The 24,743-nt window shown below is 39.1% G+C and overlaps 1 protein-coding gene and 1 long non-coding RNA gene across 2 annotated transcripts in view; one reads left to right on the forward strand and one right to left on the reverse strand.

Moving 5' to 3' along the window:
* Nucleotides 1-24,743, reverse strand: part of FLT1 (fms related receptor tyrosine kinase 1) — a 171,896-nt gene that overhangs the window by 112,064 nt on the left and 35,089 nt on the right. Inside the window, 7 exon segments of the mRNA NM_001309471.1 lie at nt 2,285-2,444; nt 2,860-3,029; nt 5,175-5,292; nt 6,575-6,749; nt 9,298-9,434; nt 9,538-9,700; nt 13,326-13,450. Coding sequence (NP_001296400.1) covers nt 2,285-2,444; nt 2,860-3,029; nt 5,175-5,292; nt 6,575-6,749; nt 9,298-9,434; nt 9,538-9,700; nt 13,326-13,450 — 1,048 coding nt within the window.
* LOC138918495 (uncharacterized) lies at nt 1,726-23,540 on the forward strand. The gene is made up of 3 exons (XR_011427934.1): nt 1,726-1,874; nt 22,601-22,707; nt 23,152-23,540. It is a non-coding gene; the product is annotated as an uncharacterized lncRNA (long non-coding RNA).

Genomic DNA, 24,743 nt, shown 5'->3' on the forward strand with positions numbered 1-24,743 from the left:
CTGAATCCAAGTGATAATCTAAGTACATAGAACATTTATATAAAGAACATTTATATAAAGACATATTTGAAAAATTTATTAAAGAGGGCTTCATTTATCTGTCAGTTTTAACTATTATCTCTCTGACAGGGTGAAATAGAGTTATTCCATTTGTTTCCTAGTGCACAAATGTCCCATATATCTTTCTGAAATACTTCGATGTTAAATGTTCTGATAAACCACCAAGCACCAAATCTGGGCCCGACAGAGGTAAGCTACTCAATCAGTCTGCTGACTAAAAAAATGAGAACTTCTTATGGATATGCACAGTTTAAGCAGATAATTTCAAGCAACAACATATATTTTTTAATGAAGCATTCATTAAAAAAGAAAAGAAATCTTTCATTTCTGATCTGTCTTGTGATTGGTGAAAAAAAAAGAAAATGAACACCTTTAGCAAAGAATAAGTCAGATGGTCAGTAAGCATTTATTGAAGATTTAAGGCAGTGCTCTGAGTCTTGAGAGAATTCCAAGAGTGGATAAGACATCTTAACAGGCCTTGGAAGGTTACTTCATAACATGACAGAAGGACTCTATATGCCACAAAGAACTCGGAAAAAGAAGGCTAATGTTTACAAAGTTTCACTTCAGCTGACTTCATTCCCCTAATAATATTTGGTTAGCATTATTCAAATATAACTTTATATTATGTTCTATCACTCATAATTGTTATTTTCTAAGATAGTTACTAGCTCTGATCCTAGATGGAATTGAAATTTTAGATTTGCTATTGTCAAAACAAAAATTAAAAATATCTATCAAAGGCCATGTTACTCTGTAAAAATTCAACTCTACACTTTTATCCAAATCTAATAGCTTAAGTTATTTAGTTATTTTTAATATATTTACATGTTAGGGTTGCACAAATATCAAGGCTTTAAAGGGATGGGTCCATTAATATGGATGCCTACCCCCAAAATAGCTAAATAATATAAAATCTCAGTAGATCTCACTTTCTTTTGGGTTAAATATCCACAATAGTAAAGAAGGTATTCAAGATTTGTAAGTTTTCCATTTTTCTATTCTTAGAAAATGACACTTAGGTGAGAAATTAGATATCTTTGGAAACAGCTACTTCTCAGGAATTCCATAACTCCCCAGTAACTTGCACTATCAGAATAATGTGCTTTAAACAAAGGTTAAAACACAAGATGAAGAAGAGTTGAAATTGCAGGAAGAATCTAAAAAACCAAATAGCCACTTCTGTTTATGCTAGAATTATGTCTTGGTTACTTTTTATCAAGCTAATTTGTTTTGGTTTTGGTTTTTTTAAATAGCAATTCTCCCAAACTCTCTGCAAGTGGAGTTAAAACCAATACAGAAAATATTTGGCATAATGATAATTCTTGGGCAGTCTCAATATCTTATTGTGACACCTATCAATTCTATTCCTGTTCTTCAAATTAGCTTCCATGAACTATCATTAGTATCATTCCTCTAGACTAAACGAAAATGGGAAAAAGGCAAACAGGGCCCAGTCACCAACAGGATGCAAGGAAACACTGCACAGTTAACAGAGGGTAGGGACGTATTCATTCAGCAGATACACAGTGAGCATCTACTGTATGCCAACCACTGTGTCAGGCTCTCAATCAGCTCACAGCCTAGAGAAAAGAAAAATGTGTGCACACCTAGTGATGTAACAATGGTGTAAACAAAGTGCTGTTCGTACTGAGGAGGGAGAAAGGAGTCTGAATGAGGCAGTGGGTAGGGTCTGCAGAGAAGGTGACCTAAGAGCTGAGCCTTGGAGGATAAAGAAGGACTTCTTAGGAGGCAGAAAATGGGTGGAAGTACATTTCAGACAGATGGAAAAGCAGGAGCAAAGCCTATGAAAGGTAGTGATCGTCAGTGTTGGGAAGACCTCATATCATATCTAGCGTGTATAAAGTGAGAGATGGGAAGACCAGTGTAACTGATGGAGTGGTATAGCCACAGTCTGGGGATCCTCAATTGGGAAACGAGTGACGAGTTCCAACCTGAGGTCCAAATAATGGCTCACAGGGTAATCTTAATTCTGTCCCTGGGCTCCTACAACTTATAAACTGGAGAGAAAAATTATGAAATGGCTAGAAATGGGTAAGAAAAAAGAAAAGATATTGCCGACCTGTTCTCAAGGCAGGGAAAGCCTCTGCCCTAAATATGCTGCACATCCCATGTGCAAACTCCCATCTGTGTCCATTAAAGAATCTTGAGTCCACGTGTCAAAAAGTATTTAAAAGTTATTCAGGAAACTAACTGTCCCTACCTTGCTTTGGAATGATTGTGGTTACAGGGATGCCAGAACCACTTGACTGCAGGTTGAGGGATACCATAAATGGTACAGGTCAGGATTTGTCTGCTGCCCAGTGGGTAGAGAGTTGGGTCTGGAAGCGATGACACAGCCTTTTCGTAAATCTGGGGTTTCACTGGAAAGGAGAGGAAGAACACGACAGAGGTCAAGAGCTGTTCTAATGACTTTCTCCTGGACCACAACATGAAGGACCACATTCTCACTGATTTTGATATAAGGGAAGTAAAAATATGAAAAAAAAACAAATAAACCCTCATATTTGTCATTATAATGCCAATTTTTTTTAAAAAAGAAGTGTTTTAAGAACATTACATTGATTCCATGGTATGTACATTATGATTACAATTATAAAAAATCATGTTACTTATGAAAGATAAGCAGACATGAATAGTTATGATGGAGGTGTAAGTGGTTTTTAAAATATTTAAAATTTTGTTTTCTTTGATGTTGTTATCCTGACTTTTGATTTACAAATTTTCACTAATTTTACCCCTACCAGAACCAGAAGGAAGTATGAAGAGTAAACTTACCATTTACAATTAGAGTTGCGGTGAGGTTTTTAAACATATTTGACTGCTTTATGCCCAGCAAGATTGTATAATCCCCTGCGTCTTCTGCAGTTACGTCTTTGATAATTAATGAATAGCCATGAACCAAATAGCGAGCAGATTTCTCAGTCGCAAGTAACCCATCTTTTAACCTGTGGTTAAGAGTATGATGAGTAAGTCATTTCACACTTTCTCTCAGATGTCACTTTAAAACTGTCATTAAAATTTGTGAGGTCAAGTTTATACATTTCAAGCCTTTGGTCCTCAACATTCATGTAAAAAATTTAGACACTAATTTTTTAGTAAAGCCAGGTGTGATTTTTAGATTGGGAAACACTTCATATTTATCAGCTAAGAGGAAGAAGTAAGCTGAAGGAAGAAAGAAAAGTGATGCTCTAATGTACCCACAGGGATACTGGTCGCCATTGTGACTTAAGTTTTAACTCAGAAGCACTGGCTGATTCCATCTGAGATGTTTTTCAGAGTTTTCCATGAGGCTCCATCAGCAATACAAGAGCCATTGTAGGTCAGATCAACTAGATCACTTCTCCAGATAAAAATAAAAATAGACTTTCCTATTGTGGTCTCATGTGGAGTTCTTATTAGTTGTATAAATGGTCACACCAGTTGTCCCTTTCATAAGCTATAGTGAAATCAAGATTATCAAGATTTTTTCCCTGAAGAAGAATAGTTAAGGCAGAAAACTCACAAACAAAAGGTATAAACTTAAAAGAAAAATTTTAACTTTAAAATAGAATCAATGCCTAGATATCATGCAATTGCATACAGAACTGAGAGTCAGGACGCCTGAACGCTTGACCTGGTTCTGCCACTATGTGCTATGCACCTGACTTATCCATTTGAGCCTCAGTTTCCCCAAATTTTCTAGAGTTTCTCACAGATCTCTTTTAACTCTAAAATTTTATGATTTCATTAAATTGCACAGTTCTTTAAATGAGCATTTTTTAATCTGTTAGGAGTTGATTGTTTTCTGCATAAGGGTGTACTATTGGGGATGGTATTAGTTCATATTCATGCATATGTTACATAGTCCTGCAAACAAGTTCTCATTATTAGTGGGTCTCAGTTCCACAGCAGTGAAAATAAGTATGCTCTCTTTTGTGATTACAAATATCACCTTAGTATTTAAATTATTTCCTATTAACAAATCAGTATTTTCAAAAATGGATTTGTTTGTTTGTTTTAGGTCCTTGCTACTTTAGTTATTGAAGAAATTAGCCCAGTTTAATAGATGGGGATACTTTCAGTCACTGAAAGATGGAATGTACCTCCTAGAGTGATGAAATTTCTGTTAAGGAATAATGTACACTCATAGGAAGTTTACTATTAAACTTTTTAGATATTATGAAACACAAAATCTCTTTTCTACTGCGATGGTGTGAAGGGGCATAGCACAGAGTTAAATCTTCTGTTTAATTCCCTATGAACTATTTGAGGAACCTGAAAACAAACACTACACTCATATGATATTGAAAGCAAAATAAGCTCTGGTTCAAGAGATCCTAAAATGTCACCACTTCTATATTGTGTGGGTTGTTTTCCTAATCAGTTTTGTACTGTACTCTTTGTTTAAAATGCAATGGCTTGAGCCAGAGATGCTGGCATTTAAAAGTGATTTAACAAAATAACTGCAGATTATAAACAGATTACATTGTTTTACATCAGGTGTTGTACTAGCATTAAAAAAAAAAAAAAAACTGCTTAAGGAATTTCTGATTATGCAAACTTTGAGCCAAAAAAAATTTAATTAGTTCAAGTAGGTCCATTCGTCTACTGCTGCCACTAAATAAGTCTTGTCTCTGTTAATGTTTGTTTAATTTTAAAACAAGATTGGAACTTTCAACCCAGCTGTATATAAAAGAATTATTTTCAGATAATAAAAGAATTATTATCCTCATTACAAGGGCCCACTTCTTCAGAGTTAATAGAGCATGTTACATATTCAAGATGCTTCCTAGTCATTGCCCAAAATATCCCATTCAAAGGATGTTGACATCATAGGAAGGTTTAGAGATGCAGAAATTCAGTCACAGTGAGTAAATGAGCACTCAAAAAACCCTAAGCCCTTGCTCCATCCTGTTACATTAGTTCCCTTCCCCTCCAGCCCTTTCTACCTACTCCACTCCCAGCCCAGAAGTCAACATAGTTCTTAGCTCTCTACTGCTGTCTGGGGAACTTATCTCAATATTTTTTCAGGAATTCAAGTCATTGAGCTCCTGCATCTTCCTACTTAGAAAGCATATCTTAAACTGATATGAAAATAATTATGGTCTTACCATACAACTTCTGGTGAGGGAAATGCCTTCACTTTCATAGATAGCCGGTAAGACCGCTTGCCAGCTACAGTTTCCAGCACCTGCTGTTTTCGGTGTTTCACAGTGATGAATGCTTTATCTTTGAAAGGAGAAGTGATAAATAAATTAGAAAAGACTATATTTATGTAAACAAAATAAACACAAAAACAAAAAGCCCAATTACTGCCTCACTAAAGGAGGGTGCAACCAATGAATAAATAAACAGCTGAATTATGGAGTCCGCCCCATGGCCAAGTGGTTAAGTTGGTGCGCTCTGCTTTAGCAGCCCAGGGTTTGCCAGTTTGGATCCTGGGTGCAGACCTAGCACCACTCATCAAGGTATGCTGAGGTGGTGTCCCACATAGCACAACCAGAAGGACCTACAACTAGAATATACAACTATGTACTGAGGGGCTCTGGGGAGAAGAAGGGAAAGAGAAAAAAAAGAAGATTGGCAACAGATGTCAGCTCAGGTACCAATCTTTAAAAAATAAAAAATAAACAGCTGAATTATAATCAAACCTCTCAATGAGCCCAAATATTGAATGATGAATAAAATAATTTAAAAGTACTCTAACTAGTGAAATACTTTCAAATTAAATGGTTTCAGGTCCCAGGGACATAAAAACAGTGGCAGAGCAACAGAAAGTGAAACACCGTAAATATCCATATCACAACAACAAAAAAGTAAAAAGATCCTTCTAAAAATCTACCTGGCCAATATGAGTATGATGGGAGACGGTAGCTCCAGGCACCCTGAAACAACTAATTTGGGAGAAAAAATGAACTGGAGAAAGTCAAAAGAATATCAAAGGCCATTGATAGAATTGTTCCATAGATTCTTCTCCTCACACTGTTTTTCTTTTAACAGTAGAAATAAGTGAGGTTTTTAAGGATTCTAAAGAGGTTTAAGTATTTTCCTTACAGAATTTGCCTATGGGAAGTAAGCAACAATATTAGGATTTGTAAAATAAGAGTAAAACCAGGTATAAAATAGCATCAATTCTAAATAATTTACCATACCATATTTTTATTTCTCTAAATCATAATAGTACCTGAGAAATTTCCTCCAGGAAATAAAGGTAAAACTGATCATATTTTTCTGTTTTGTTTACATGGGACACTAAATAAGGAATTTCATATAGATTATAATATGATTGAATTATTAACCACAATACACTTGTAAGGAAAAGAGTCTCTGTCCAATTCAAAACTATTAAATTTAAAGAGCACTTAATGTGATTTGCTTTGTGGCAGGGGCAGGAGGGTGACAAAATTGTATTCATTCATGACAGTGTACCTCTTGGCCAAAAGAAAATTTACTTTTCTTATACAACTCCCCAAATCCATAATGATTAGAAAGCAGAGCACGAGTTGCTTACCATATATATGCACTGAGGTGTTAACAGATTTGAATGATGGGCCACTCTTTACATGACAAGTATAAAGTCCTTTGTCTTTGTTCTGCACTTTGTCAATAATTAGAACACTGTAGAATACGTTGTTATGGGAATTGCGTTGGTCAATTCGTTGCCTTATAGAGGCTCTCTTATTTGTCTAGAAAGAAAGTGTATAACAAATGTAGAAGTAGTAATTGTTTGTGGTTAAAGTTACAGCATTTCTCAGATTAATACTGAGATCAATATTTTATTCTCAATTATTTAGAAGCAAACCCACCTAGAGCAACCATCTGTTTGGAAACTACATCTCTGTCTAGATGTGTTTCAAATACGAGCCATAGGAGCATTTGTTTAGCACTTCATTTTCTTCGAGCAGACTTTGACATACATTCTCTCAATTGTTTCTCACAACAACCAGTGAGATCGGCAGGATTATTGCCCTTTTACAGATGAAGAAACTGAAGCATCAGAAACACTGGCCAAAGCAGGCTGGGAACTCAGGTCTTTCGAGTATAAATCTGGCGCCTTTCCTCTAGCGCATACGTCTCTAAACAGTAACCTGTTCTCTAGGCATAGATATCTCACACAAACTCAGACAATAATTATCTTTAGTATCTGGCTCAATGACAGTGTTTCTCTTAAAAAATCACCATGTGAGTTTTCTTTTGCTTCCTTGTTAGAAATGAAGGAAAAAATAATGAGTCCTGGCTATACCTACTAAGGGTAATAATCTTAGTTTCATTATTTCACTATTTGAGCAATGCTTGCCAATTTCTCCTAAATAGCACTTAAATGGATCTGGGGACATGCAGAGCCATAGACAGGTTTAGCTAACACTTGAGTAGGGGTGGGGGTGTTGTCTCATGTTTGCCTCAGGGGAGGCGAAGAGCTGTGAGAGCAGGCCTCAAGGCCCAGCAATGGAAACTGGCCACAATGACCTGCCCCTGGTTTTGAGAAGATGAGATCACATTGCCTTTTCCTTTAATTGTTCCTTCCTCCTTTTTTTTAGCATTACATTTTATAACACATAATATGTTATTTCCTTCTCTCAGTCCTTCCCCATGAGGAGGCATGAAAAAAAGACTTTGGAAGCGGTCCAGGACTGATCCTTGGGTCTTGAACTTAGCTCTCCTCTGTGCCATATTTAATAAACTTCCACTCACCTATCCTTTTATTGCTCTGTTGGAACAGACACACGTTTAGGCCATTTTCTTCATTCTCAGCAGTAACCAGAGAGAAAATGTCAATCATCACCATAAAAAATCAGAGAATCAGTCCCCTAAATAACAGACTGAGGAATTTCCAGCAACTCTGCTTATGTAGGTATTACGTCTCTCTTCTCCCTTTGAGAATTCTTTGCTTCCCAAGTTTGAGTAACAATTGGTATTTCTTCTGCCTTGGAAAACAACTGATCCTGAATTTAGAACTGCTTTGTTTACTACTGTAGCCATCAGCCACGTGTGGCTATTTAAATTAAAATTAAACAAAATGAAAAATTCAGTTCCTTAGTCACACTAGCCACATTCCAAGTGCTCATTAGCCATATGTGGCTAGTGGTTACTATATTGGACAGCAGAGATAAAGAATATTTCCATCACAGAAAGTTCTTTTGGACAGTACCATTTTAGAAAGCTACTGGCATTCAACAGATATATTATCATACTCTTACTTATAGTAGCAACACTAACAGGATAAAAGTTTTTTCCCTCTTGGCGTTTATTGAGAATATTTGATTTCTATCAAAACTCAGAATATATTGCTATGCCATAACATTTCCATTTAAATGAAACAACGCCACTTTCTAGAAAATACTTTACGACTGATGAGTCCTTAATGTGTCCCTACAGGGCACTTGTTACACCTTTTTGTTGCTAAGTTATTCTATTTCCATGGCAAGAAATGTTGATGAAAAACAATAGCTTGGAGCTGATGCATCAGTCCTTCAAACACAATTCAATCATAAGTTAACTTTGTGACTGGGCAATCTGAATGACATAACAAATGATTGTACTTTGGGATATGCCACATAAATCATACTGACACACAAGAAATGGGGGCTGGAACGACTGTCAAAAGTTTCCTAACAGTTTATCATAGATTCCCCATCTATGCACTTTTAAAATAATTATTGTTTGCAAAGATATTTAATTTGAAGAAGGGAACTCAACTTAGTCTTCATTCTTCTCATTTTTCTGAAGGACAGAATTACTCCTTTGTCGCTAAACAAGTGGAACATTGGATGGCTGAGTCGTAATATCTTTTCCAAACATGCTCCAATCAGGTGCCTGACTGTCTGCCAGTATCTTAAATTAATGTGCTGACAACAACTTTTTGTTGTTGTTGTTACAAAAGATAGTCCCTGCCTGGCATTTAGTGATAAATTTCTTTCTCATCTCTAAATCCTAGAGAATAGTTTCCGAGGATGAAACAATCCCTGTTTCCACCCAGAATCATGCAATAGAAATACCAGCCTATACACTTCAAAACAAAACCTCCAGACATCAAAAGAACGTATCAACGCATATCATGCTTGTGAGATGTCAGGCAAGGAAAGCACCCAGACCAAACCCAAAGCTTCTTTGTTGATTCAAACTGCCACGGGAGTGAGAATATTCTGATTTTTCTCACCTCAAAAACTCAGTGGCATTTCACTTGTTAAAAATAAATACTGTCCTACAGAAGAAATAGAAAAATTGGTCACTCACTTCACCAGGGTAACTCCAGGTCATTTGAACTCTCGTGTTTAAGGGCGTGGTAGCAGTGCAGTTGAGGGTGAGAGTATGGCCTCTGAGTAACTTGACGGGGCTTGGTGTGCGGATTTGGACATCTGTGATTGTATTGGCTGCAAGCATAAGAAATAACATTTTTTAAAAGTCAGGGTTTCATTAAGCAGATAAACCCTTGAGCATTCCGGCTTATGTTCATGCCTTTGGAACATCACTTACTTTCTCGATATGTGAGATAGTTTGTCTTGAACAAATGTCCGTTGACTGTTGTTTCACAGGTCAGAAGCCCTATTTCTTTGTATGTTGCATTTGATATTATAAAACCCTTCCTACTGTCCCAGATTATTCTTTTTCCATCAGGGATCAGAGTATCAAGTGGAAACTGAAAAGGAAGAAACATGCTTTAACAAAATCCTATTAGCACTGTGGTGATACTGTTTCACTAATAGTTTGTGAAAACATAATTTTCATCTAAAATGAAAATAGTACAGGTAAAAACTCCAGTTTGTTATAATTGGTTCTTCAGTTTTCTTTGCATGTAGGAAGATATACATTTATTATAATAAATTATAGTAATTATGGTAATTTATTATCAGTCTTAGCAATAAGCTCTGCCTGCCTAGGCTAGACCTAGTTGTCATGTCAGACTTGTAGTGGGACCCTGTATTTCTTTGGCCTCTGGGAATCTTGGTCATAAACTGGCCTGATACTCGATAGAGAAACCAATTAGTATTTGTTCTACTGGGGCTGCCAAGTTATCCTCTTGAGTCTCACCATCTGGAGCTTTTAACAAGCCATAACTCGTCCTCCCGTGATTTACTAAAGAGGTGGATGTCTTAAAAGGACTATAAATAACTCCAGGTCCTCCCAGATGCGCAGCATTAACTTGGCACTCACTGGGGTTATCATTCTGAGAAGGCTGAGGGTATCAACTCTGTCTCTGGAAGGGAAATTCCCAGAAGCTGAGGCCACTGACAGTGAAGACAGCCACAAACAGATGTGGAGGCCAAAGATACTGTTATGAATAAAGTGCTCTCAGATTCTTAGAAGTATTCCCAAACGCAGAGAGTCCAAACAGAAGAAAAGAATCCATGATTTGATTTGCTCCTTATGCCTTCTTCTGGACACCAAGGACTTAATTTTTAAAGACTGCAATATAAACAGTCTACCTCGGGATTAGACTTTATAAAGGGTCATTGCTTTCATAGAACAGCCTAGCCAAACTCCCCTGATGCCAGATTGCCAGCCCAATTTCAGAGGCAGTACACTCTGACTACCACTATTACTTATCCCTAATTGGAGAAGGAAAAAAACTCAGATTACCTTCCCACAACAGATTATAAAGCAAAGGCCAAACTGCCATAAAGAAGTGTCATATCTTTTCTATCTTCTTTTAAAAAGCGTACCTTACATCACTCTATCTATCCATTTAGCATTTATTTATATTGCTTGTTGAAGGAGCTAATCTGGTGGGAATTTGTGATCCTATGGTAGAAATTTCCATTGCAAAAGTCACCAGTGCCCTCTCCCAGTGAATAGGTCTGTCCTGACATATGCTACCAGAGTGTTACTTGGGTTTGAAATGAATTGCCTCCTGTTTATGAAGAACTGAAAGCAATTGAAGGATGCATTTCATGTTTTAATAAATCAGGATTCTATCTATAAACTCTGCATTCGGTGGGGGAAAAAGAACCTTTTAATTTGATGCAAACTATTAAGGGAAAAATTAAGAAAAATTTAAGTCAGGAATTGAAATCTATGTTGCTTTAAAAATATGTGAAAACAAGCATGTGCTTAATCTAAAAGAAAGGTTTGTGATAGACTTGCTCAGCACAACTTAAAAATATATTAAAATTTCCTCTAAAATGTTTCTCTAATCTATACATTGCTGCCACTAGCAGTATTCCATTGATAAGGTAACTCTATTTCTAGCTGACAGTACAGGAGCAAAAGACTATAGAGGTGCTCAGCTGTGGTGGTGCTGCACGTGTCACACAGAGGCACACAGACGGGCAGTACTCTACGGAGGGCCTATCTCCAGCTAACAATGGTTCCACCAAGTTAGGCATGGGAAAAGGAGAGAGAGGGGACAGCAAATCAGAAGAAAAGGGACAAGAAGAGAAATGGAAGGGAAAGATTTTATATTCATGTTGGCATACATAAGTAATAGGTTAGAATATTTTCAGTATATACATGGCAAACCAAAATCCCTGTTAGCTCTTTATGCTTCTCTGTCTTTTGTTGTTGTTGTTGTATTATGGATCTTAGGTAGAAAACAGAGAAAATAAGTATTCCCCCCAATTTTTTTACATGTGGGAATTTGGAAATGTTCCCTTACAACAGACAAGCCATCTGCATTAGGGCAAAAAGGCAAGGGGCTTGCGTGAAACAGAGAAGTTCCATGTCTCCATGGTTTGTTTCATATGAATTATATAGCAGTTATCATCTCGGAGTAATGCCATGCTATTATATAAAACATTTATTATATAAAACATCATTTGGTAATAAATCAAGTATTGGATAGTAAGCTGTTAGATAAATATAGTAATACCTAACACTTGAATAGGGCTTACCTTATGCCAGGCGCCGTTCTAAGTGCTTTCCATATTTCACCTCATTTAGCCTTCCTAACAACCAGGTGAGGTGGGAGCTACTGTAACCACTCCCCTCTCCCAAATGAGGAAGCTGAGGCAGAGAGGGGTTTGATAGCTCACCAGTTTGTCCAGCAGGTAAGTGGTAGGGTGGTAGTCCAGGCAGTGTGGCACTGGGCTCTGCTCTTAACCACCCTGGTCTTCCTCCTCCGCAAACGAAACCATTAGCAAAGGGTGGCAAGAGCACCAAAGGAGAAGTCAAGAGATCAGTGCCAATGCCCAGTATGGCCTGGGAAGTCCCTAACTCCCTGGGAACCTCGGTTTTTTCCTTCTTCCAATTGAGTTAGACATCTATGATGTTTCCACCTCTGACATACAATGAATTTTATGTTTCCTGGCCATGATACACAGATATAATGGAAGCCCAAACCTGTCACTGATGGACTATATTGAGGGCTTAAATCAAATCAACAATGTAGGAAAGGGAATGCAAGGGAAGAAGACAGGAGACACCTCCATCACATTTTAGGATTCAGGGCCAATAGGTGATACTGAAAATCACTCTAAACTTTTCCAACTTGACTACCACCACCAGTGAACACTTCCTGAGGACCTACTATGTGCTGGGCACTGCTGGGTGCTGCCTTGAGACATCCCTAACTTTCCCTCTTAAAGCTGTAAGCTCTTAGGATTCACCACAGTTTTCCATTTTGGGAGTTTTTATCCAATGCTTAGTCTTAGCATCCTCCTAAACTCTTATTGCTGATGAATTAGCTGGAACATCACATTTTAGTTTTTGTCTTTATTAGATTCTACCTTAAATTTTTCCCTTTCCACATGCACAATTTGCAATATAATATAAAGAAAAATCTCATTTATAGCTTTCTTTCCTCCTTTTCTTTTCCTAAGAGGCTAAGTTTGGATGCCCAGCAGGAGATAAGCTTTCTGTTACCTGGAACTTCCCAACTCAAACCAAATGTGGTAGTTCCATATGCATTAAGCAAGAGCTCTTAAATGCCTGGCGAATCAGGCACCCTGCCTGACAGTTCTGTCTTTAGCAAAAATCTGGATTAACCACTCTCTAACAAGTTATTAATTAGTATAAGCAATAGAATTGGTTTTTCTTATATTTGCAGACATTTGGATTTATGGCAATATATAAAACTTTTCATGGTTTTAGTTCTTTTGTTATTCACATAGATTTATGCTTAAGACATTATCATTTTATTCCATTTAAATACATGCATGGGTATAACTTTTAGCACTTACACTTTATGGTAAAAGGAAGTTACAGAAAAGTCCGCTGAGAAGCCTAAATGTCTGTAAGAAAATTATTCTAGAGAATAAAAATGACTAAAAGTTCATTATACTCATTTGGAGTAAAAGTATTCTGAGAGTAGCATTGCTCAGTTTTACCTTTTTTAAAGTAACAGTGATGTTAGGTGATGTGACCCGGCAGGGAATGACGATCTCCCTTCCTTCAGTCATATATATAATTTCAGGTATTTCACTGTGCATCTCTAAGAAAGGTCTACCTGTATCTGAATGAGAAAAAAATGAAAAAATACATATATAAGTGATTTTATTACCAAAATCTAGACACTGTAGCTGGGGAGGCAATATGGACACGGCCACAGTCACATCATTCTCCCCTTAGGTAATCCATAAATTCACATTCTTGTCTCTGAATTGGCCCTCTGTGTTTCTGCCCAGAAAAAGAATGCTTCTTTAATAAAACCTACTTCCTTATTCAGGTCCTGGCCTTTGATCAGATTGCCCTGATGCCCTAATATGCAATTGTGATATGGGGAGGGGGGCAGTGTTTAGATCACTGTGGGGGGAGGGGAGGAAAAGTCATAAAAGTGCAGTTAGAGAGAAAGGAGAATATTCTGCATAAACTGCTTACCACAGCTATGCTAAGTAGCCTCAGGAAGCACCCTCCAGAGCCTTTGTAAGAAGTCAAAGAGGGTAGGTGCATTGGTCAACTGCCTTTGGAGCACAGATGACAGCAGACAGAGGTGATGCAGAGGTGTCAAGTTGGAGAGAACAGTAGCATTTGAATGACAGAAGCCTGACTTCTGAAGGTTTTCTAGACCTTTCCAGGCAGACTAATAATGAATAAGAAGGTCTGAGCTCCTTAGGAGGAGGGGAAAGGCTGGAGAAACAGTGGAGAATACTGCATTTATTTCATATGCATATTTGGTCTGTTTCTTTAGTACGCACTGCATATCTACTAAAAGCAAAGGATGTGCAAGTGTATGCAGAGAGGTCTGGAAAAGGCATTAAATAATCACCAAGATACCACCCTTTAAAAGTATGGCATTTGGCCAGTCTCAGAGGCCAGAAGGATTCAAGCCACCTGTTCCGTGTCCCTGTAATTCCTCTGTGGACCAGAATGAGCATGAGATCCTTAGAAACATCTCAGTCTACCATTCCCTTGTCCTCAGGAATCTACTGACATCCTCAGGCAACAATCTCTTCAGGAGTTATTGTGTTCTCATCGTCCCCCCTTGGCTCCAGCCTTATATGCCTCGAGAGAAAGCAGTCTCGTGTTAACTCTCTTCATCTGGACCTGAAAGAACTAATTAAGACTCTACCTGCTTGCTGTAGTTTAGGAATTTCATTCTAGATGCTGAGTGGAGAATGAATTGGAAGGAAACAAGAGCAGGAAGTAGGCAGTGGTTGCCTAGACTAAATGGGGGCTGTGGAAATTGTTATGGGTTGAAATGTGTCCCCCCTCAAGTTTATATGTTGAAGTCCTAACCCCCAGTACTTCAGAATGGGACCCCATTTCGGTCAAATAGGGCCCTTGCCAATGTAATTACTTCAGTTAAGTATGGTGGGCCCTAATCTGATATGACTGGTGTCCCTAAAAGGAGACAGCTATATGAAGACACACACACAGGGGAAAAGCCATGTGAAGACAAAGGTAGAGATTGGAGTGATGCAGTTACAAGTTAAGGGAAGCCAGAGATCCCCAGCAACCACCCCGAGGGAGGAAGAGGCAGGGGAGGATTCCCCTACGGGTTTCAGAGGTAACATGGCCCTGCCGACACCTGATTTCAGACTTCTAGTTTCTAGAATGTGAAATAATAAATTTCTGTAGTTTTAATCCCCCAAAAAGTGACATTGTTCTAGCCTGCTGAAGATGGGATAGTTTGACAGATATTAGAGAGGGCCCTAGAAAGACCCTATCACCACAGCCCATCTGTTATGCCCCTAGATACCTAAATAATTCTGACTTGTCCTTGGAATCCTTGCTAGGCCAGCCCCTTGCTTATACCCTTCTCTGCCCCGCCTGCCTTAGGGGCTTTTCCAACATCTCTAGCATTCTCTTGTTGCAACCCTTATAACACCGTAGACTGAACTAGCAGCTTACTTCTCTGGCTACACATTGGATGATGAATTCCGAGAGGAGAGAAAACTGATCATATTCATCTCTGTCTAACATGTATTGAATGAATGAATGAACGAACGAATGAATGAAGGGCTATCTGACATGGTTGTTTTATAGATGAGAAAACAGAAGTATAAATAGGTGAAGTGAGTTGTCTAGATGTGAGCAGAGCCAGGCCTGGAGGCCAGTTTTTCCTGATGTCCAATTCAGGGCTCCTCTCCCTGTACCACCCATAGGGCTGGATCTCCAGCCTCCTCCTAGTGAAGTAGAGCCCCTCCATTGGCAGGGCTGTAGGTGGCAATTGTTTTTCAGAGACCGAGGCTGATTTTCACACATTCGTGGGGGAAACTATGTGCCATGTCTCACTGTCTAGTTTTAGAGGAATTCTGAGAAGACGATAACCAAGGGGCAGGGCTGTGAGGGGAGGCTTTGGGACAGGGCCACTGCATGGCTTCGAGTCAGATGGAGGTGATGGATCATGGAGGTTAAGAGTGCACATTTCACAACCTCGGTCTGAGTTCTGGCTCTGCCCCTTACTGGTTGTGAGACCTTGGGCAAATCATTTTACCCCCTGTGCCTCATTTGTAAAATCTACTTCAAAGGGTTAAATGAATTAATATATGAAAAGTGCTTAGAATGGTGCCTGGCAGATGGTTAGTACTACATATGCGTTAGCTGTTACTTTTCTTACTCTTCTGAGAGATTTGAACTTACGGAGAAAGGGGGTTATAATATATGAAAATCATAAATTATACTCATGATCTTAACTATAAAAAGCATAAATATATATTCATTTAATGGCATAGAAAAAAGATGAAATGAATACACTGAAATGTTCATGATTATCTTTGGGTAGTAGCTTTATGGGTTGTTGTTATTTTCTTATTTATCTTCCTCTGTATTTGTCAGATTTTCTAGAATAATCATGTATTATTTTGTAATAACATTTTTAACTATTGAATTTAAGTATCAAACTATAAAGCACCAGCCATTTTTACTTGAGGAAAACTATTAATTTTGCATTTGATTTACTTTAATTTTGTCCGATATGATAGAATGAGACATTTAACTATCACAGTTAACAGTGTCTATTAGGAAAGCCCATGGGTGCAGTAGCATAAGCAGAGAGGTAAAGTTAATTACACACAGTCAAAGATTGACTTATCAGCACAAAATTCCTCCCTAAATAAAGTTGCTGAGCTAAACATTCAGGCAGGGACTATTGGGATTTGATCATTCCTTTCCTTCCTCCTGTGAGTCTATATTTTTGTCTCCTTTGTGAGTCCCAAGGTAAACACAAACACCAGGAAATGGTTTAATTCATGTAACTAAACTGTAAATCCTTCAAACTTAATTTACTGTCTCCTTAAGCAACCATTTTCAACAAAGGACACTGGCATAAAAGTTCCTGCAGGAAATTGTAAACATCAGTGTAGCCATTTCTAGGCTAATGACCGGCAATCCCAAATGAAAATAGAAAAGGTTAACTCAATGTGCCTTGAATTTCTTCTTTCCCTGTCACTTTGAATCCCCCAACACTTGAACTTTAATACAGCTACTGTCCTTTCAAAGCCAACACCAATTTCAGCACGGGGCCCACTGCAGTTCTGTTCAAACATGTCAGAACTTCCATGATTTGTGTCCATCCCAACATAATTCAAGACCCATCATTTGTATCACAGTTAATAGTGGCATTATAAAGCCACTGTTTGCAAATGACCTTATGATTGTAGATACACACACACACACACCAACTATATTCTCTGAGCTTATTAATAGTATATTTCCTCTGCAATTTGCTTCAAGGAAGGGCTAAGAATGAACTTGCCTGACACATTATAATACAAACATTTTTTGTTTTGTAGGACCATAGATACAGAAGAGGTCACGGTTCCATTAATATCACCCGTAAAACCACTTACTACTCCCATAGGACACATTTGTCTTTGTCACAAAATTAAAAATGACTTCCAAACCCAGCCAGCACTGCAGAGTGGTTTCCTGAGACCAAATTGGCTGGTCATTGAAAGAGTGAGGAAAAGCTGCTCCAAAGATTGCTGGTGTTCTGGCGGTGGAGACACACTGTCACCAGGGACTCATGCCAACACATAGCTAGGTAGAGGTCACACCACCCTCCCCTCTCTGAACTCTTAGAGCACAAAGCAGTGACAGGAAACTGGCACAGAATATGAGGTTTTCTCATCCACTGGGAGTATCTGGGCAGTCATCCTTCAGGACAACAAGTGGGCTCGGACACAGGGAAAGATCAAACAGGGACCCTTGCTCAGAATGGTAGTACATCTATTTTTTAAACGTGTTTGTTCCTTTTGAAATCTATAATGGCCCTGGCACATGAAGGCGCACATACAGAGAGGCCCCAGCTGCCATCCTCATTCCACTCCCTTCCTCACTGGCATAACTTGGGAGTTGTGCTACTGGGTTCAAAGCACGCAAATGACCCAAAGAATTCAGGGAGCTTTTCTGACTTGAAGAGAGGTTCAAGAGTAAACATCTTGTTTCCAAGAACTTGTTTATTCGTATGACTTTTGTAAACTTTTTCCTGACATCCTTTCCCTTACCTCTAAGTCCTGGTCATGAGGATTCCTATTTTAAACAAGGATGTGATTGTAACTTATTGAGGATAGAGTGAAGAGGATGAGAAACTAATTAACCAATCCCATGAAGAGCACTCTGTGTAGACGCAAGAGTTTGCACATCTCACAGGTCTTTGTGCTGTGGACCATACCGAGAGCTCAAGAAGAGTTGATTGGTGAAATATTTCGCTTGAAATATAAGCAAAAGAAAAAAAGGTAAAGGGGCAATTTCTTCACTGACCTACACTGCCCATCAAAGCCTTTGAAAATTCAAAACAGAGCTTTGAAGCAGCAAAAAGAAAGCCGAGGTGGCTATACTAATATTAGATAAAATAGACTTGGAAAACAAGAAATGTTACTAGAGATAAAGAGGGACATTTTATAATACTAATAGGGTCAATCCATCAGAAAGATATAATAATTATAACCATACTATATGAAATATCCAGAATAGGCAAGTCTATAGTGACAGAAAGTAGATTAGCTTAGGGCTGGGACATAAGAAAGGATAAAGGGTAATAGCTAAAGTGTGATAGCTAAAGGGTATGGGGATTTTTTTGAGATCATGAAATTTTCTAAAACTGACGGTGGTAATGGTTGCATATATTTGTAAATATGCTAAAAGCTATTAATTTGTATACTTTAAATGGGTGAATTGTATGATATGTGAATTCTATCTCAAAAACCTTTTTTGGGCTCTTTCTTAGAAATGGTGACCCACTGTTTTCAGAGCTAGAATAGTTCCTGGAGATCATCCAGTGCAAGCTGCTCACTTTATGGGTCCTTGCAAACTTTTTCCAACCACTCCTCTTTGCATCTTGGTGGGCCACCCACAAAAAATGGAATTTTCCCTGTGACAAAGTCACCCTGATTGTAAATATGTCCTTCAGTTCCCCTTGGCAGCCCCAGGTCAGCAGGGAGCATAGTGAAACATCTCTGCCGTCATTTAGATGGGAAGTTACTTGACTGACGTATCTGAGAATTATAGTCCACACAAAGTATACAGTCAAGCATTTTCTCATGAGTTATCCTGATTACCCATACGAATATCATAAAACCTCAGCTAACTTACCACTGACCCTAAAAATATACCCACTGTTGCCATTAGCAATTAGTGGACTAGTCTCCAGATTCAAAAGTGAGAAAAATCCCACTATGGCTGACCTAGGAATATCAGTTGCCAGTTTCTGCCATCTAGACAGATACCTTACACAAATATTTCTATTAAAAGAAGGTGAATAGAGAAAGTTCATTGTGTTTCAGACTCAAGATGTCATGCTACAGTAAAAAATTAAAAATATATTATTTGTGTGGTACAAAATAAGAAATGCCTCTTTCTAAAAAAGCTCTTTCCCAACTACTTACCTTTCTTCAGAAGAGAGACATGTAGTTTTGCCTTATCTCACTTTGAAGCCCCATTGGCCCACTTATAACAGCAGATCGGATAGCAAGAGAAGAGAAAAGGACAAGAGTTAGAAAGGAGAGACGCGAACAGAGATGATGGTCTACCCTCTCTCCTTCCTTTTCCATCTTCTGTGAATTTGCTCCTTGAAATGTGAGTGGCTAGCAGCAGGCGATCAGGGTAATCAGTCATCTCAACCCAGTGTCCAGCACAGGCTGGGCACATGGCACACAGTCAACTAATGTTTATGGACAAGGTATCAGATGAAACAAGAAAAAAAAGTGAAATTTGGATGTATTATTTACCCAGCACTGTGCATAAAGCACAGTCCGTGAACTCAAGGTCCCTAATAGTGTAGCTGCATGGACAACACACACATCCTCCCACACAGAGACTTTCATATTGATTAGAGGAAAAAGTAAATACTAAATTCTGCCTTAAAGGAGAGTAGGGACATCATTTTTAAAAATTTACAGCTAAGATCTAAAGTTAGTTGAAGATCTAAATAAGAGTGGGGTGCTGGGTAGATGGTAAGCTTAACTAGACTATAAGATCAAGGAAGGCAAAGAAGGTCTCGGGCTTTCCCTGCTCCCTAGAACCTTGCTCACTGGGTGTTCACACAATGCTGTTTGGTTGATTTCTGTGTTCACCAAATGAATGACTTCAGTCAGATCTTCATCTTGATCAATTGAATCATCTCAAAAGAAAAGAAGGGAAAGAAAAAGAAAGAGAAAGATAGGAAGGAAGGGAAGAAGGAAGAGAGGGAGGGAAGGGAAGAAGGAAGGATAGAAGGATGGAAGGATGGATGGAAGGAAGGAAAACAGAAATGAAGGAGAAAGGAAAGGAAAAATCAAGGAACTCTGATGGACTAGTATAACTCTTTCTTCTACTGCCAAGATTTTTGGCCGTGTTCCAAGTCCCATTATTCTCAGCTCTGCCTCTGAATCATAAAATTGTAAAACTGTTAAGGAACTTAAGATACCCTAACACTGCCTCTCATGTTACAGAAGAGGAAACTGAGGCCCAGAGAGAAGGAGAGACCTTCCCCCAAGCACAGAAATAATATTAATAGCTGAGCCAAAACTGAATTCAGGTTTCCCAGTCCTAGACTATTCTCTCTCCACCATGCCAAAATTGGGGCCTGACTCTCCTGAATGACTCAGGAGTGACAAGTACACCTTTAAACACACCAATGAGAGAAATAGTGGCAAAGAGACAGAGGTAACATGGGATCTTCTGACAGAGCTTACAATTATGAAACAACAGACCAACAAGTAATTCTCACTATTAAAATCAAGCTTAAGTCACTGGACCCTCTGCTTCTCTCTCTCTGCTGTGAGGTGCTGGGGACTCTTTGGAGGTCTCTGTGATGACCACCTCAGAACCACAAGCAGCCAAAACAGAGAAAGTCTTGTTTTGTGGAGACTAGGGATGAAATTCCTTCTCAGGGCACAGGCATCCTCAAGTGCAGGGGGTGCTTGGTCACCCTCCTCTCCAGCCAGGACACGGGTTCTCCTGGAGAGCAGCCTCAGTACTTCCCCTTAGGAGAACATTCCCTCCACAGTCATTTGCAGTGGGGAATCAGGAGCCAGGGTTCTGCTAAGGTCCTGTACTGACAACCTGTGCACTATGGGACTCTCTGGGGGCTCAGCTTCTTCATGCGGAAAATGCAACAGGCACTTTCCTATTCCCAAACTTATGATTTGTTATGCATTCACTTGAAACGTTCACACTGGGCATAGCACACTGACATCCCTCTGGGGGCTGAGCAAGGAAGGCAAGTGAACAGAGTAGCAGGATGCAAGACAGTAAGAGTGGTGGCAGTTGAGAATGTGGGGGCTATGTCTGAAAGGGGCATTCACTGCTTGATGCAGCCAGTTGTTGCCAAGTGGGAATATGGGCCAGTGTGGCTAGAGTTACCAGTTATTTGAGATAAGTAGGAAATCAGATTTTTATGTGAACTACTCCAACTATTAAATGTTGGCAGCCAAAAACACTATGCCTGCCAATCAAAACGTATGTTGACTGAATCTGGCATGAAAACTTCCAGTTTACGACCCTGCACTGCATCCCCCCTCCCTCCTACTCCATTTTGTACCGCACACAAAGCTCCAGGGAAGTTGGGGTGGAAGTCCAAGCAAGGCCATGTGGGAAAGAGCAGGGGCTTTGGAGTCAACCAGAGCTAAATCCAAAGCTTGCCTTGGTAACTTACAAAGTATGCAACCTTGAACATGGTATTGAATTTCTCCAGCTTTTTTGTAAAAGAAAACTGATAACAGAATTTATCCCATTGGGTTGTTAGGATGAAATGAGGTGATATATGTAATGAACCTGAGCCAGATGTTAGAAAGTATTTCCTGGGGCTGGCCCAGTGGCGCAGTGGTTAAGTTCGCACGTTCTGCTTCCGTGGCCCTGGGTTCACCAGTTCTGATCCCAGGTGCGGACATGGCACTGCTTGGCAAGCCGTGCTGTGGCAGGCGTCCCACATAGAAAGTAGATGAAGACAGGCACGGATGTTAGCTCAGGGCCAGTCTTCCTCAGCAAAAAGAGGAGGGTTGTTGACTTCTTTCTTTCGTAGATAGTAGTTCTGCCATCTGGGATTATAAAGATGAAGCTTAATCTCTTCTCACAGAAGAAAACTTTGAAGGACACTCTCACACTTGTGTCTCCTATTTTCCCACCCAATTCTTTGCTTTTTTAGATTAAACATTTCAGTTCCTTCAGTTGTTCCTTGTCAATGAAAATAATGAAATCATCAAATTATTTAATACTCAAAACCCTACGAGTCAGGTACCCATTTTACAGATGATGAAAATGAAGTTTAGAGGGGTTAAGTAATTTGCTTGGAATTCCTGTTTTCATTGTCTCTCCTGAAGTGTAAACTAAACAAGTAAGACTGGCACCAACTTTATTCTGAACACTATATATTTATTAATGCAGTCCAAGATTGGATTCAGTTTCTTGGCATATGTGGAGTCAATGAAAAGCCTGACGTCTTTCTCACATGTGCTGTCTCAGCCATGGCCTCCCCCGTACAGTCCTAGGGTAGTTGCTGGGGTTTGTAAGCCAAATACAGTCCTTTACACTTATTCCTGTCAAGTCGTATTTTATTAATCCCAGTTCACTGTTCTAGTCTGTTGGAAATTTTTTGGATCATGATTCTGCCACATGACATGTGAGTTTTTACCCCCAGATTTGGCTCATTTACCCAGTGTGCCCTCAATTTCCTCAGCAAAGTCCAGGAGGTCAGGAAAGACTAATAGAAATTAAAAATCCCGTGTTTCTGTCTTTCATTTAGCAAACATTTCCTGAGCACCTCCTGTGCACCAGATCCTGTGCTGGGTGCTCGAGCTATCATGGTAAGCAAGGTAGAGTCAGCCCTGATCGTCACAGAGTTTGTGCAAGGTGAGTCCTGTGTGAAAGGAGTAGGTCAGTAGAAGCACCAAACCCAGTTTAGGGCAGCCTGGAGAGGTTCCCAGGAGGGGTGATGTTTAACCTGATACCTGACAAATGAATAAGAGTAAGCTGGTTAAAAGAGCTAGGGGGAGGAGAAGGAAGAGATGCGAATGTCCCAGGTAAAGCATCCCATCTGTGTTCCTCTTACTGCTCTTTTCCCATAGTGCTTTGCCATATGGTTAGTTGTAACCTACTTTATTTGCCCCACCAAAGTGTAGGCCCCTTAAAAGTTGAGGATATCATCTTTGTACTTCCTGCTTTGCTCATCACAGTGCCTTTCACACATAGTAATTACTACTGATTAATCCTCCTAAGTGTAGGCACAGTACTGTGTATATTATCTCACTTAATCTCCTAACAACCCCAGGAAGTAATACTCTTCTTACTTTACAGATGAGGAAACCGAGGCTCAGAAGATGATGTCCTAACAACAGTAGTAGCAGTAATAGTAAAGACAGTGCATGCTACACGCTACACACTGAAACTGAGTGTTTTATGTGTATGAACTCCTGACTATGAGAGGTGGTTAAGGACAAGAACTTTGTTGCTTTCTTTACTGTGTACTAGTTACATGACCTATACATACCTTTACATATAGTTATAGGGGCAAATTACTTAACCTTTCTGTGAAATGGAGATGACAATGATAGCGCTACTTCCTAGGGTTGTTGTGAGAATGAAATCGTCAACATACACAAAGTGCTTAGAATTGCGTCCAGCACAGAGTGAGACCTACATGTTAAACGTTAGTTATTCTTATTAAAGAATTTGTCAAAGACCTAGCATGTATCAGAACAAGGATTTGAATCCACTGTGAACCCCAGATTGTGTTTTTTCAACTATAGCTTATTAATTGATTTTTTTTTAAAGATTGGCCCTGAGCTAACATCTGTTGCCAATCGTGTTTTCCTCCTTCTTATCCCCAAAGCCCCCCAATAGACAGTTGTATATTCCAGATGTAGGTCCTTCTGGCTCTGCTACATGGGACACCACCTCAGCATGGCTTGATGAGCGGTGCTAGGTCTGCACCCAGGATCCAAACCAGTACATGAACTTAACCACTCAGCCACAGGGCTGGCCCCTAGTAATTCATACTTAAAGAAGGAAGGAAGGGAGGGGTGCTTGTTGCTTTAGTTAAGTCACTGATTTTGAATAGCACAGTTAGTCAAATGACTGCCAACTTAACCCAGCAAAGATGCATCGGATGACAGAACAATGAATATTTTAAACAGTAAAGGAAAACTTAAGGGTATCAGAACTGCAAGGACCATAAAGATCAAAACAGATCACCTCTTCATCTCCAGGCAGGGCAGGCATTTCATTATCATTGTTAAAAAGAGAGTTATGAAATGTCAGAAACTTAAAGCCTTTGCAGCTTAAGGGGATTTCTCCTGAAAAAGTCCCTTCTTCATTTTTCTTAAAAGATTACTTGAAGGAGATTTTTTTAAATCCTTAAAACCATAAAGTTTTTATGTACTATTTTTCACAGTTCTTTATTGTAGGGGGAGAATGAGAGGATATGGCCAATTTTATTGCCTTTAGACTTCACTGCCATCTTGAAATTTCATAATTCTACCTTAATCATTAAGTTTTCAAAGTCTTATGTTGTGTCCAAATGGCTCATTCAAGACTATGTTCATTCTGATTATTTATATAGTTGTACTCAATGCCTGGTGATGTTCAATTGTCTTGTTGCTCACAAAGCTTAGTAATGTGGCTCTAGAGAGCTGGCATGCCAAAATTTTCTGGGAGTGACACGAAATGCTGTTCCTGAAGGAATGGCCTGAACATTTATTTGGCAGGTACCGTCAAGTGCTGAGAATGAAATTCATACAAACATGCTAGGTGAACATTTGGTTCACCTAGGTGAAGGTTTGAGGCAGGGGCTAAGGAAAGAAGATGCAGTGTTCCTGACTGCCAACAAATTCACCAACACAAGTGGCTTCTGTCCCAATCACATGTAAGTGTTTCCTATAGTCAAAGTC

The sequence above is a fragment of the Equus caballus genome, chromosome 17 (assembly GCF_041296265.1).
Source record: "Equus caballus isolate H_3958 breed thoroughbred chromosome 17, TB-T2T, whole genome shotgun sequence".
Classification (NCBI taxonomy): Eukaryota; Metazoa; Chordata; class Mammalia; order Perissodactyla; family Equidae; genus Equus; species Equus caballus.